The 14479-nt window shown below is 42.4% G+C and overlaps 1 protein-coding gene and 1 pseudogene across 3 annotated transcripts; both read left to right on the forward strand.

The window, feature by feature from the left end:
* Positions 1-270: 270 nt before the first annotated feature.
* Positions 271-1886, forward strand: LOC100597565 (annotated as a pseudogene). Its single transcript, XR_004033008.1, has one exon. The product of XR_004033008.1 is annotated as a glutamate dehydrogenase 1, mitochondrial-like (transcript).
* A 4379-nt stretch (positions 1887-6265) lies between these two features.
* On the forward strand, positions 6266-14125 carry GIMAP2 (GTPase, IMAP family member 2). Of its 2 annotated transcripts, none has more exons than XM_003270909.4 (3): positions 6266-6339; positions 7576-7611; positions 12802-14125. In XM_003270909.4, the coding sequence occupies exons 2-3, from the start codon at positions 7584-7586 to the stop codon at positions 13785-13787; spliced, it is 1014 nt and encodes a 337-aa protein (XP_003270957.1). In that variant the 5' UTR covers positions 6266-6339; positions 7576-7583; the 3' UTR covers positions 13788-14125. The 2 variants fall into 2 exon arrangements, 1 of the variants encoding a protein (XP_003270957.1); XR_004032990.1 differs by lacking the exon at positions 12802-14125 and adding an exon at positions 10642-11066 and having other exon boundaries at positions 6284-6339.
* The last annotated feature ends 354 nt before the right edge of the window (positions 14126-14479 follow it).

The following is a 14479-nucleotide window of genomic DNA, read 5'->3' on the forward strand; positions in this document are numbered from 1 at the left end:
GCTAGTGAGGTTGCAGAGAAAAGGGAACACTTATACACTGTTGGTAGGAGTGTAAATTAATTCAACCATTGTGGATAGCAGTGTGGTATTTCCTCAAAGATCTAAAAACAGAACTACCGATCACGCACCTCCCCTCCGCCTGCCACCATATACCGCTACCTGGGTGAAGCACTGCTGCTGTCCCGGGCCGGGCCCCCTGCCCTGGGCTGGGCAGCCGCCGACTGGGCCTCATTGCTGGGCCGGGCACGGGGACAGCCTGCCACCGCCCCGCAGCCCGGGCTCACAATGGCCGCCCCGCGCCACTACAGCGAGGCGGTGGCCGACCGTGAGGATGACCCCAACTTCCTCAAGATGGTGGAGGGCTTCTTTGATCGCGGCGCCAGCATCGTGGAGGACAAGCTGGTGGAGGACCTGAGGACCCGAGAGAGCGAGGAGCAGAAGTGGAACCGGGTGCGCGGCATCGTGCAGATCATCAAGCTCTGCAACCATGTGCTGAGTCTCTCCTTCCCCATCGGGCGCGAAGACGGCTCCTGGGAGGTCATCTAAGGCTACTGGGCCCAGCACAGCCAGCACCGCACGCCCTGCAAGGGAAGTATCCGTTACAGCACTGATGTGAGTGTAGATGAAGTAAAAGCTTTGGCTTCTCTGATGACATACAAGTGTGCAGTGGTTGATGTGCCGTTTGGGGGTGCTAAAGCTGGTGTTAAGATCAATCCCAAGAACTATACTGATAATGAATTGGAAAAGATCACAAGGAGGTTCACCATGGAGCTAGCAAAGAAGGGCTTTATTGGTCCTGGCATTGATGTGCCTGCTCCAGACATGAGCACAGGTGAGCGGGAGATGTCCTGGATCGTTGATACCTATACCAGCACCATAGGGCAATATGATATTAATGCACATGCCTGTGTTACCAGTAAACCCATCAGCCAAGGGGACATCCATGGATGTATCTCTGCTACTGGCCATGGTGTCTTCCATGGGATGGAAAACTTCATCAATGAAGCTTCTTACATGAGCATTTTAGGAATGACACCAGGGTTTGGAGATAAAACATTTGTTGTTCAGGGATTTGGTAATGTGGGCCTACACTCTATGAGATATTTACATCGTTTTGGTGCTAAATGTATTGCTGTTGGTAAGTCTGATGGGAGTATATGGAATCCAGATTGTATTGACCCAAAGGAACTGGAAGACTTCAAACTGCAACATGGGTCCATTCTGGGCTTCCCCAAGGCAAAGCCCTATGAAGGAAGCAACTTGGAGGCCAACTGTGACATACTGATCCCAGCTGCTAGTGAGAAGCAGTTGACCAAATACAATGCAGCCAGAGTCAAAGCCAAGATCATTGCTGAAGGTGCCAACGGGCCAACAACTCCAGAAGCTGACAAGATCTTCCTGGAGAGAAACATTATGGTTATTCCAGATCTCTACTTGAATGCTGGAGGAGTGACAGTATCTTACTTTGAGTGGCTGAAGAATCTAAATCATGTCAGCTACGGCCGTTTGACCTTCAAATATGAAAGGGATTCTAATTACCACTTGCTCATGTCTGTTCAAGAGAGTTTAGAAAGAAAATTTGGAAAGCATGGTGGAACTATTCCCATTGTACCCACGGCAGAGTTCCAAGGCAGGATATCTGGCGCATCTGAGAAAGACATCGTGCACTCTGGCTCGGCGTACACAATGGAGCGTTCTGCCAGGCAAATTGTGCACACAGCCATGAAGTATAACCTGGGATTGGACCTGAGAACAGCTGCCTAAGTCAATGCCATTGAGAAAGTCTTCAAAGTGTACAGTGAAGCTGGTGTGACCTTCACATAGATGGATCATGGCTGACTTCCTCACTATCCTCTTCACGTGTAACTTCCACAGACCTATCACAAGTTTACATGTAACCACAGAAATCCCTTTCTCTCCTGACTCACTAATAATGGATACCATTCTCAACAAGTCAATCAAAATTAGCCCGCTGAGAAAGCAATTAAGGTTAGGGGATCATGTACAAGCAGAGTGTGAAAGTAGAAATCACCTACACGAGACAGCCATTTTGGTATTTTGCCTTTAAATAAAAAGCCTCCTCCATCTGGCTGTGCAGCCTTGATCTGTGGCTTTTCCCAACACAATCAGTGCGAGTGCTGGGGAAGGGACAGTCAATAACAGTCAGTTGCTTACTTATTTTGCTCTGGATGAGTCTGGGACACGCTGTAACTTTAACACATTTAAGAAGTAGGTGTGTGGCCTTTTCAGAAGGTGGCATGGTCCTCAAGTGAGTTCTTAGTATTTTCTATCAGCAAAATAACTCAATTTTGCAGGTTGCAAACAAATATAAAAGCTGTTTCTGTTTACGAATTTTATTCTTTTAGAATAGAATAAGTACATGCTGCTGTAATAAAATTGCCTTTAATCACTTAACAAGCCTACCCTTGATTCAAACAGTGAATGCCTATAGAAATAATAAATGAAAAACACTAGTATTTTTATATCATAAAACAATGTCATTCATAGCTTATCATTCATGTATTGTTGTCCAGCAGACATTAAAAGCCCTGTGGATAATTGAGTTATCTTCATACCTGCAAAATGGTGGAGGCTATTTTCGTTAAAACTGTCAGAATTTGCTTACTATAATTATGACACAGTCTAAAGAATGCAGTAACCTTTTTATCATGTTAACTAATTGTTCTCTTTTGAAGATCTATGGTTGACTAATTAAACAATAATTCAACTAGAGTGTCCCAGAAAAAAACCACTTGGGCTCCCTGTTTGGAGTCTGGCTGGCTCTGAGCATTGCCAATGGCCCCTACTCACCTGATTTTGTATCCTGTCCTTTTAGAGGCTTTGCATTCTGCACCCAGCTTCACTAACAGTGGGCTGAAAACAACCTTAGGTTGAGTGTTTCATTTGGGAGTTATTTGGCCAGGGCCTTTTGAAGGGTAGTGTCCCCATGAAGTGCTAGATAATATATGTGTAAGAATCAGCTTTTTTTTTTTTTAACTATAACACCTTTCTGAAATTTCTAACTACTTTGTAAATGCATGGCTTAACCTGGTGATAAAAGCAGTAATTAAAAGTCTACGTTTTACAAAAAAAAAAAAAAAAAAAAAAAACAGAACTACCATTTGACCCAGCAATCCCATTACTGGGTATATACTCAAAGAAATATAAATCATTCTACCATAAAGACACATGCACATGTATGGTCACTGCAGCACTATTCACAATAGCAAAAACATGCAATCATCCTAAATCCCCAACAACGGTAGACTGGATAAAGAAAATGCAGTACATATGCACCGTAGAATACTCTGCAGCCATAAAAATGAATGAGATCATATCCTTTGCAGGAACATGGATGGAGCTGGAGGCCATTATCCTTAGCAAACTAACACAAGAACAGAAAGCCAAATACCACATATTCTCACTTATAAGTGGAAGCTAAATGATGAGAACAGATGAACACATAGAAGGGAACAGCAGATGCTGGGGATTACCAGAGGGTGAAGAGTAGGAGGAGGAGAGGATCAGAAAAAAAGAATTAATGAGTCCTAGGCTTAATATTTGGGTAACAAAATAATGTGTACAACAAACTTCTATGACACGGGTTTACCTATATAACAAACTTGCACATATACTACTGAACTTAAAATAAAAGTTAAAAAAAATGATGTTAAGCAACTTGGTTATTCATATATCTCCTTTTCTGAAGTATCTGTTCAATTTTTGCCCATTTTTATTAGGTTATGTGTCTTTTTTAAATTATTGAGTTATAAAAGTTATTTATCATGAATAACATATTTTTCTAGATAGATTTTTCAGAATTTTTTCTCCCAGCTGTGGCAAGGATTCCTTCCTTTCTCTTTCTCTTCCATACTTCCTTTCTATCATTTTTGTATAAACACCTACAGCTCTGTACTACCTTTTAAGCACGGATTTAACTACATTCAATTAGTTATGATGCTTTATTTTCATTATCAGTTTTCAAATTTTGACATATTTGGGCATTATCTAGACATCATATTGTTACTGATTTCTTTGCATCATTCAATTGTCAGAGAATGTACTTCGTATGGTTTCAATAGTTTCAAATTTATTGAGACTATTTTCCATCATATTATGTCTTCATGAAGGTAGATGCGCAATTGAAAAAGAATAGGTATTCTGCAGTTGTAAGGCATAATGTTTTATAAGTATCAATTATCTCAAGATGGTTAACAGTACTTTTCTGAACTTCTATATCATCATGTATTTTTTTTATCAAGTTATTCTATCAATTACTAAAAAAGGAGTATTAAAATCTCCAACTATCTGTGGATTTTTTTCTTTCTCCCTCTAGTCCTGACAATTTTTGTTTTATGTATTTTGAAGCTTTGTTATTATATATATCATTTTTGTTTTTTATTAAAAAGTTTATTTTTTCCTTAAAAAACAGTCACAGAAAAGGAAAATTATAACTTTTCTCTAGACACTGCTGTTCCTGAGCATAATTATGGAACGACAAATCCATTTTTCTACCAAAGTAAGGTAAAGCCAACACAGAAAATGGACAGTTAGAGAGATGAAATGAACATGGGTCGTGTAGGCTATCCACTGAATTCTTCATTCCTGTAGATGCCTTGCACTCCCACTTACATTATCCAATATTTTTTATTTATAAACCTAAATTATTGGGCTGGGCGCGGTGGCTCATGCCTGTATTCCTAGCACTTTGGGAGGCCAAGGCGGGCGGATCATGAGGTTAGGAGATCAACATTATCCTGGCTAACATGGTGAAACCTGTCTCTACTAAAAAATAATAATAATAATACAAAAAATTAGCCAGGCGTGGTGGCCAGCGCCTGTAATCCCAGCTACTCAGGAGGCTGAGGCAGGCGAATCGCTTGAACCCAGGAGGCGGAGGTTGCAGTGAGCCGAGACGGCGCCACTGCACTCCAGCCTGGGCGACAGAGTGAGACTCCATCTCAAAATAAAATAAAATAAAATAAGCCTAAAGTACTTTTTTGGTATTCAGAAAAGCATGTATTATAATTCTGGTGTTCTAAGTTGACAGTTTTTCTCATATATAGGTGCTTTACCAAATTTATTTATGATTTAGAAAATTGGTAAGCTTTCAGTTTGATGCATATTACATTATATTTGTTTTACACATAAAACAATAAGAAATAGGCCCCAGTTAGTGTTTTTACATAGAATGTTTTATTTTTAGGACTAAATTATAGACTTACAGATTATAGATTTCAAGCAGGAGTTGCCTGTGTTGTATTGTTTTTCAAGCACGCTTACGAGATTGTACAGCAAAGGATCTGGAAGAAAATGAAACAAAGCAACAGTCGCGTGTTGTAAAGGTGGTGGTGTTCACCCAGGTTCCATAGGGTCCACTGCATTCCCCAGCCTCCCTCATAGGAGGGCCATGTGATTAGGAGCCTAGAGCTATGTGATTATTCTTGACCAATGAGTTTGAAAAGAAAGCAATGTGTGTCACTATTAATCTGGGGGTATTTAAAGGCAATACAAATTCCATGTCTTCCTTCCGCTGCTGTGGCAACTGCCCTATGTATAAGAAAAAGAATATTTGGACGATTTCAACTTTAATTATTTGAGTTATTCTTCTTGAATATAAACACTCCAGATTATTACTATAGACATTTCCTAGACAATTTCTCCCCACAGGGAGGTTCTCTGAAATTACAGAGCTGGACAGGGAAGAAAGGCCCAGAATCCTAGAAGCCATGAATGAGTTATGTAAAAATGTTTTGATGGTTAATGATCCTTACAATCAGACTCAGACACAAACGGCCCCTCTCAGGTTCTCCTTTCTGTGCCCTTCTTCCCCTGGGCAGTGCCTATCAGAGGCTCCTCTTCTCTCCCAGTGGCATCTGCTTTAGAACAATCCCTGCTGCTGGTCTCAGTGAGGTTTAAGCCCTTCTCAGGGGGCCATTTGCATCTAGACAAACTTCTAACTGTTGGGACATATCCCAGCTGGGAAGGACTGAAATCCACCAACTTCCTTGGCATTCGTGCCTTTCTTTCCAGTCCAGATGAAATCATGAAAACACTCTTTTTTCACTTTTAAGAAGAAGAGACAGTTGGCCCACATGACAGCAAATAACTACTGATTAACTTTCCATTTAAACTGTTTATTTTGTATAATGGCATGAAAGAGAATTTCAAACACAGGCACGTGGTGGGGTTCGTTAGCAGTCAGGAAGCTCAGTGAAGATTCAAGAGAGGAGGAAGACCCACTGGAGTCTCGGTTTTACTTTCTTTTTCTCTTGGAGCTGAGCTACAAGACAACAGGACTGAACAGGGAGCCAACTGTTTCTTTGAACAGTACATCAGGTAAGCCCAGATTTACGAAAAGTTCTGCAGTGTTGATTTCTAGGTCCCAAGCCATGCACAAACATTTTCATTTTTCTTAGAACAAATTTGTCCTGTTTTAAGAGAAGCAATTTAGAGTGACTGCCTTTTCCTTAAGTGAAGCCAGTTTACAGGAAACCGATGTAATTTACTTTACACATTACTGGCAAAGAAAGAATTTCCATAGTATAAAGCCAATAAAAAGTGCTGACTGGGAAGAATTTGGGCATTAACCTGTGGCTTTCAGTTTTCTGTGCTTGTTGGCTTGGTCTATGCCTGCCAGATTTAAGCAAGAGAAACTAGCTGATGAAAATGTACCCATACTTCTCACTCCATAGTAGTTCCTACATTGCAAGGGCTTCATAACCAGTGGCTGTTGGAGAATGAGAAAAATTCAAGCAATTGATGGATCAAGTGAAGTGTATTTTTGGCTTAAAGGACTGCACGGTTTCCCAGAGTCATAATCTTAATTCACTGAGTCAGCAAAGACTCAACATGAGGGAAGGAGGCAAGGTGGGAAAAGAAAGAGAGGGAAAGGGAGGACTGAGGCTCAGGTGTAAGGGAAGGCACACCTACAAGAAAGCTGACAGAAGGGAAGAGTGTGCAGGCAAAACAAAAACAGAAGGGAGCCGGGCTGACCTGTGAGAGGACGGGAGGAAGAAAGCGAGAGAGAGCTGGGCGTGAGGCTTACGAACGAAACCCACTTCTCAGCTCCTCAGCAAGTGATTCCAGTTGTCTGTAAAGTAGGAAGTCATTCCTTTCCCACCCACCTTGCTCCTTACGAGTAGACAAATGAAACATGGTTGTTTAGAAATATAAGGATCTTGGCCTAGCGCGGTGGCTCACGCTTTTAATTGGGAGGCCGAGGCGGGTGGATCATTTGAGGTCAGGAGTTCGAGACCAGCCTGGCCAACATGGTGAAACCCTGTCTCTACTAAAACTACAAAAATTAGACGGGCGTGGTGGTGCACACACGTAATCCCAGCTACTCGGGAGGCTGAGGCAAGAGAATTGCTTGAACCCAGGATGTGGAGGTTGCAGTGAGCCGAGATCACACCACTGCACTCCAGCCTGGCTATGGGTGACAGAGTGAAACTGTGTCTCAAAAAAAAAAAAAAAAAAAGAAAGAAAGAAAGAAAGAAAGAGAAAGAAAAGAAATATAAGAATTTTTCATGATTTAGAACTGAAAAATAAGTTTCTTGTCTCTCTGTTTCTCAGGAACACCAATGGACCAAAATGAACACAGTCACTGGGGTAAGAAAGTGACTTCGCATGTGTGTGCGTGAGTTTGGCTCTTATGATGATGTTGGGGCAAAATAAACAAGGGTGAAGGATCTTATTCTAACTCCCACAACTACCACCACCAGCAGCTGAAAATTGTGGGGTTTTGTTTTGGTTGTTTGTTTGTTTGTTTGTTTGGAGACGGTGTCTCTCTCTGTCACCCAGGCCGGAGTGCAGTGGCGCAATCTCGGCTCACTGCAACCTCCACCTCCCAGGTTCAAGTGATTCTCCTGCCTCAGCCTCCCGAGTAGCTGGAACTAAAGTCACACACCACCACGCCCAGCTAAATTTTTTTTGTATTTTTAGTAGAGACTGGGTTTCATCATATTGGTCAGGCTGGTCTCAAACTCCTGACCTTGTGATCCACCCGCCTCGGCCTCCCAAATTGCTGGGATTACAGGCATGAACCACCAAGTCTGGCTTGAAAATTGTTAAAATACTCACCAGGATCCAAAATATGCATCCAGGCTTTTCCCTTATGCACAAATCTTTCGGATCTCTTTGAAATACTCCTTCTCCTACCATTCAGTCTTCTCTTCCTTCTCTCACAATTCTATAGGTTCTCTGTCTCTCTCTCTCTCTCTCTGTCTTTCTGTCTGTCTTTATCATTCCCTTCTCTTCCCTTGTCCTTTCTCTCTCTCTCCTCTTCTCGCACCTGTTTCTGCTATCTGTATGGTATGGGCGTCTCTCTCTCTGTATCTTGACCTCCCCTTTCCCACTCCCTCCTCCTCACTCTCTGCCCCTCGCCAGCCCTGTCTTCAGTCTCTTACACCAAGAAGAGCCCAGATCTTCCTCCCTTCCAAGTTCCCTTCACACTCAACCCTCACCTGTGAGAAATAGGAGGTCTCTGGCTTCATTGTGTATGGAACTTGTTTATTGATCAAGCTGAACTCTGAGATCCAAATGAGAAACAACTTTTTTTCCTCCCAGCCACTGCCTCTTATTATGCAATCTTGATTTCCTTTTGTTTTGGTTGGGGGGTGGAGGGGATGGAGTCTGGCTCTGTGGCCCAGGCTGGAGTGCATTGGTGCAAGCTCAGCTCACTGCAACCTCTGCCTCTCAGCTTCAAGTGATTCTCCTGCCTCAGCCTCCTGAGTAGCTGGGATTACAGGCATGTGTCATCATGCCTGGCTAATTTTTATATTTTTAGTAGAGACAGGGTTTCACCATGTTGGCCAGGCTGATCTCAAATTCCTGACCTCAAGTGATCTGCCCACCTAGGCCTCCCAAAGTGCTGGGATTACAGGCGTGAGCCACCGCGCCTGGCCACAATCTTGATTTATTGATGCCATCTCAGGCAGTTGCCTTTCTGATTAATAGAGACTAGAAGAATAGTCTATTAAAGTCACTATGACACATGTATCAGGTGTTGTACTATTCGGTGCCATCTAACATCAAACTTACATTCAATTTGAGTTTCTCCTTCCTCCACCTCAGCCTCAGCCTGAACTCTGGGACCTTCCAAAAGTCCTCCTCTCCCTTCCAGCTCTGCCCCCTCAACCCTCATGCTAGTCCCTCCTTCCCCATCAGGCAGGAGGATGGGTGACTGGAGAAAGAAGGTGGAGTGCTTCAGTCCCATTGTCCTTGCAGTCATCTCCTGGCTGGTCCTCATCGCCATCCCATGCCCCATTACAGCAGACACTCCACTGTGCGAGAACACTGTGGAGTTCCCACAGGGCTAAGTTGCATGCTTCCCACCAGAGGCTGTGCCCTCTCTGGCTGAATTCTCCAACTAGACCTCTGCTCCCACCCTCATGGCACCCCTGGCTTCCTCTTACTATTGCACTCCCCTTGCCATACAATGCAGGCCTTTGGACAGGGCCTCATCAAGGCAGCTGTGCCTAGTTATTTTCTGTAAGATCCCTTCTGTCTATGGGAAACTCCCTAAGCCATTGCTGCTTACTCCTTATCCTGGTCTCCTAGGTGGCTCTAGTCAGCCTTCAAAATTTAGAATTCTCCAGAAAGGAAATAGACACCAATTTCCACGTTTATACATGTCTCCAAACTTCAGGTTACATCTTACTCCTCTCAAAAATTTGCTCAAGAATTCTCTTCACTTTGCTGCACTTGGATAGGCTTATCAGTTTCTGTCATTCAGCAGACATCCATCTGGGAAATGACCTACCTATCGCTCAACTTTGGTGACATGCCTAATATTTATGAGTGGATGTTTTAGAGACCCTCTCACTTGGCTTTGGATGCAGAGAATTCTCTTCCCTATACCCTCCCCATGGGAGAGAATGACGTAGCACTCCCTAGGAGGCCAGCAACTCAGGACTCCCACCGCTTCTCTTCAGTGACTCCCCTGATTTCTGTTTTCATAGGCGAGAGGAAGGTTAAAGGTGCAGTTTGGCCACCTCTAAGCAAGCTCCAGCGTGGTGTATCAGGAGCTGCTTGGCTGCTGTTTTCAGAATATAGAAATGTGTAATGTAATGCCTGCTTCCTATTAAGTAAAAGTGTCCATTGCATGTCTACTGTGAGGCTATAACTTCACTGGCCTACAGAAAATAAGATTAAATGTCCATAAGTTTTGGCCAATTTGGCTGGAAGAGAAAATACTTAAATATATGCAACAAGTGTTGGCGTAGCAGCATGGCAAAGCACTAATACTTCAGGCATAGAAAATGGGCAGGTTCAAATGCCAGCTTTTTCATTTACAAAACTGGTTACTTTTAATGGGCTCTAAGTTCTTGGGCAAGTTGCAAATTTATGTGTAAAATAAGGTGAATAAAAAGAAACCATGGGTAAAAAGGTTGACAAACCCTTTCCCTTTCTGCCTGAGAATTTAATCTTTGGTTAAATGTTTTAGCTCAGATTCTCCAATAACTTAATAATAGTAAAAAAAAAAGTCTATAATATTATTAGGAACTTTGCTTATGATTGAAAACTTCTCTTGATGGGTGAATTATATCTATATTGGAAGAACTATAAATACATGCTAGGAAGCTATGTTTCGAAATTCCCTGAGCAGAGTGACTCTTGTAACTCTCATGTTCCTTGCAGGGAATCTGGAAGCTAAACCCCAGAGTTGCTACAAGAGATATTGGCTCCTGTGAGTCCAGGTGGTTTCTATAACTGCTCAAGATGCCATCTCCTTGTCCTGGGACCTCCCTAGGTGACAGTTTGCAGTGTTCCATGAATTGCTGCATAGACTTCCACCACGTGGAAGGCCCAACATTGTCCCTCTGGCAAGCGAAGGTTTCCATTCTTCTGAGTAGACTAGTGTCCCAGTGAGGCCCATGGCAGTCCTGTGAGCCCGAGAGGTCATTTGAACGAACTAAGAACAAGACCGCTGGTGGGCATTGCAGCACCTAACCCTAAATCATATCATTGCTAGGAGGAGTAAATTAGGTAATGCAGGTAAACCACTTGGAACAGATCCTGGCACATTAAAAGTGCTCAATAAATGGTAGATTTCACTAACTATTTAGGTGACTCTGTCCAAGTTACTTAACCCCTGCATGCAAGTTACCTCCTCTATAAGGAGGTTGCTATAAACAATCCTAGCCTAATTTTCACTAAGTGCTTAAGTGCACCAGCAGTCTTTTAAGTTCTTTACATATATTAGCTTATTTAATCCTTAGAACACCACCACATGGGGTAAACCATCATCTTCTCCAGATGCAGAGAAATTGACCAGTTGTCCAAGATCATATGACTAGCAATGGAAAGACAATTAAAACTAAGCAATCCAGCTCCAGATACTTTTTTTTCTTCACCACTGCATGCTGCCTCTCAGAAAGCTCATTTTCTTTGTACACTCTAAGTTCTTTCTAAGCTCCGATATTCTGTAGTCAATGTAGACTTTCTTTCTCCAACTTTCTCTCTGCAACATGAGAGTAAGGAACAGCTAAACCCCAAAAGGCAATGGGCTTAGCAGGAGAGTCTTAGTTTGTTTGGATATTCCCTCCAGAAAGATTCTTCTGTTATCATGGTATTCCATTTCATTCATATAGGTCAAATATTCCTCCCTTACAGTAAAGGAATCAAGGGGTTAACCCTCAAGAGCCAGAGTCACCCTTGCCTTGCAAGTTAAATCGCTCCTGTCTCCACTACAAAGCTGCATCTTGATTCTTCCATGAACCTGCCCTAGACAAGTCATTCCTTTCACTGCCATGTGGACCAGCAGAAATGGCACCATGGCTCCTATGCCTTCCCCTTTTATGTGTCTGAAACACATTTTTTCCCTAAAGCCTCAAGCTCCTTCATACCTCTGTCCCCATTCACTCCTCTCCCCAGAACCTTACCCACATTGAAGGGAAATGGGGAAGGAGAGAGGGAAGTTTACCATATTCTGTGACTATTTTATACAAAAATTATGCCATCCTTTCTAAGCAAAATTATGATATCCTTTATATCAGTTGTTTCTTCACTAATAAAAATAATTTTACTCTGCTCATTCTAATATTTTGCTGGTCCAGCCACTTCCCTGGTAGTCATGACCCCACTCTGCCCAGCAAAGGTCAAAGTAGCAACCTCTGGCATTGAAACAGAGCCAGGTCACTTGGCCCACATTGAGATGGAACCCATGGCCTTGCCTACACATCTCTGATCTCCAGAAAACTTTTCTTCTAGAGATCCAGGACTGAGTGATTCAGGCAACCATTACATGATGAGAAATGTTTCTAAATCCATCTCATCCCCAAGTATGTTTTCCTAGGCTCCAACATGGCAATACCCAGCAGTCCTAGAGAAATCAAGTTAGCTTTCATTTCATACATGAAATAGATGTGAGAGTATCTTTTTACATAACGGGGAATACCTCTTTATCATTAAAAATATTCCACTACTGGCCGGGCCAGGTGGCTCACGCCAGTAATCCCAGCACTTTGGGAGGCCGAGGTGGGCGGATCACGACATCAGGAGATCGAGACCACGGTGAAACCCTGTCTCTACTAAAACTACAAAAAAAAAAAAAAATTAGCCGGGCACGGTGGCGGGCATCTGTAGTCTCAGCTACTGGGAGGCTGAGGCAGGAGAATGGAGTGAACCCGGGAAGTGGAGCTTGCAGTGAGCCAAGATCACGCCATTGCACTCCAGCCTGGGTGACAGAGCTAGACTCCACCTCAAAAAAGAAAAAGAAAAAGAAATGAAAAGAAAAGAAAAAAATATTCCACTGCCATGATCAGTGTAGTGATAACACAGTAAATTTGCTCCTCACAGGACCACATGCAAAGGGCCAATGTGCCAGCAGATCTGAGGTGAGAATCATCCTGGTGGGCAAAACAGGAACTGGCAAAAGTGCTGCAGGGAACAGCATCCTCAGGAAGCAAGCATTTGAATCGAAGCTGGGTTCCCAGACCTTGACTAAGACTTGCAGCAAAAGTCAGGGAAGCTGGGGAAATAGAGAGATTGTCATTATTGACACACCAGATATGTTTTCTTGGAAGGACCACTGTGAAGCTCTGTACAAAGAGGTGCAGAGGTGCTACTTGCTTTCTGCACCAGGACCCCATGTGCTGCTCTTGGTGACTCAACTGGGCCGCTATACCTCACAGGACCAGGAGGCTGCACAGAGGGTGAAGGAGATCTTTGGAGAGGGTGCCATGGGACACACAATTGTCCTCTTTACCCACAAGGAAGACCTCAATGGTGGCTCCCTGATGGATTACATGCGCGACTCAGATAACAAAGCCCTAAGCAAGCTGGTGGCAGCATGTGGTGGGCGAATCTGTGCCTTTAATAACCGTACTGAAGGGAGCAATCAGGATGACCAAGTGAAGGAACTAATGGACTGTATTGAGGATCTGTTGATGAAGAAAAATGGTGATCACTATGCCAATGGGCTGTACAGCCTAATACAGAGGTCTAAATGTGGACCTGTGGGATCAGATGAAACATTAAAGGAATTCAAAGAGAGCCTTATAAAGTACATGGAAACTCAAAGAAGTTACACAGCCTTGGCTGAAGCAAATTGCCTAAAAAGAGCCTTAATCAAAACACAACTGTGTGTTTTATTTTGTATTCAGTTGTTTCTCAGATTGCTAATTCTGTTGCTTTGCATACTGCACAGCATGTGCAATTTGTTCTGTTGCTTACTCTTTAGTATGTGCAATTTATTCTGCAGCTTACTGTTTATTATACCCAAAAAGTTAATGATATTTTTGAGAACAGTTATTAGACTAGAACACAGGACTCCTAGGTTATAGTTACAGATCCCAGTTATTATTTACTCACTATCATTTAGTGGGCGAATCACAGTGTACCTGTAAAATGTGGTACCTGAAGTCATATTTGAGATTCTATGAAATGTCTAAATCTTAACATCACTCCAATTATTAATGAACCAAATCATACAATAAGTTACTGTTTGCATTGAAATATAATATCAAAGCCTTTTGAAATCTGTAAACATAAAATTCCTCTCATTTTCAAATATCTAAAGCCAGTTTTATGTTCCTAAAATCTCATTTTCTTCTTTCTAGTACTACTATTTCTATTGAATATAATGAAAATGGCAATAAAATAATATTACACAAACAGTAAAGTTCCTTTGATCATATGTTGTTAATTCTCTTCTATAGTTTTCTCCTTAGAAAATGGTAAGTGGACACATGACTCATTTCAGCCAGATTTTAGCCCTGACATCCTTCACATTTTTCACTGAAACATAGGTAAAGACAAGTGTCAGAAAAGATAGTAAATTGGACTGGATATTCTGAAGCATCATCATGCTAGATGCAAATAGAGGCTACATTTATTAAAAGAAACAGAATTTTTATAATTGATGAGTTCACCAGAAAAATAAAGAAAATTCCAAAGGTGGAGCAAACAATGTTTTTTTTTAAATGAGGAGCACGAACTGGAGTTGAGGCCCATGAGGAATACACGAACAAGGAAG

The sequence above is a fragment of the Nomascus leucogenys genome, chromosome 13 (assembly GCF_006542625.1).
Source record: "Nomascus leucogenys isolate Asia chromosome 13, Asia_NLE_v1, whole genome shotgun sequence".
NCBI classification, from domain to species: domain Eukaryota; kingdom Metazoa; phylum Chordata; class Mammalia; order Primates; family Hylobatidae; genus Nomascus; species Nomascus leucogenys.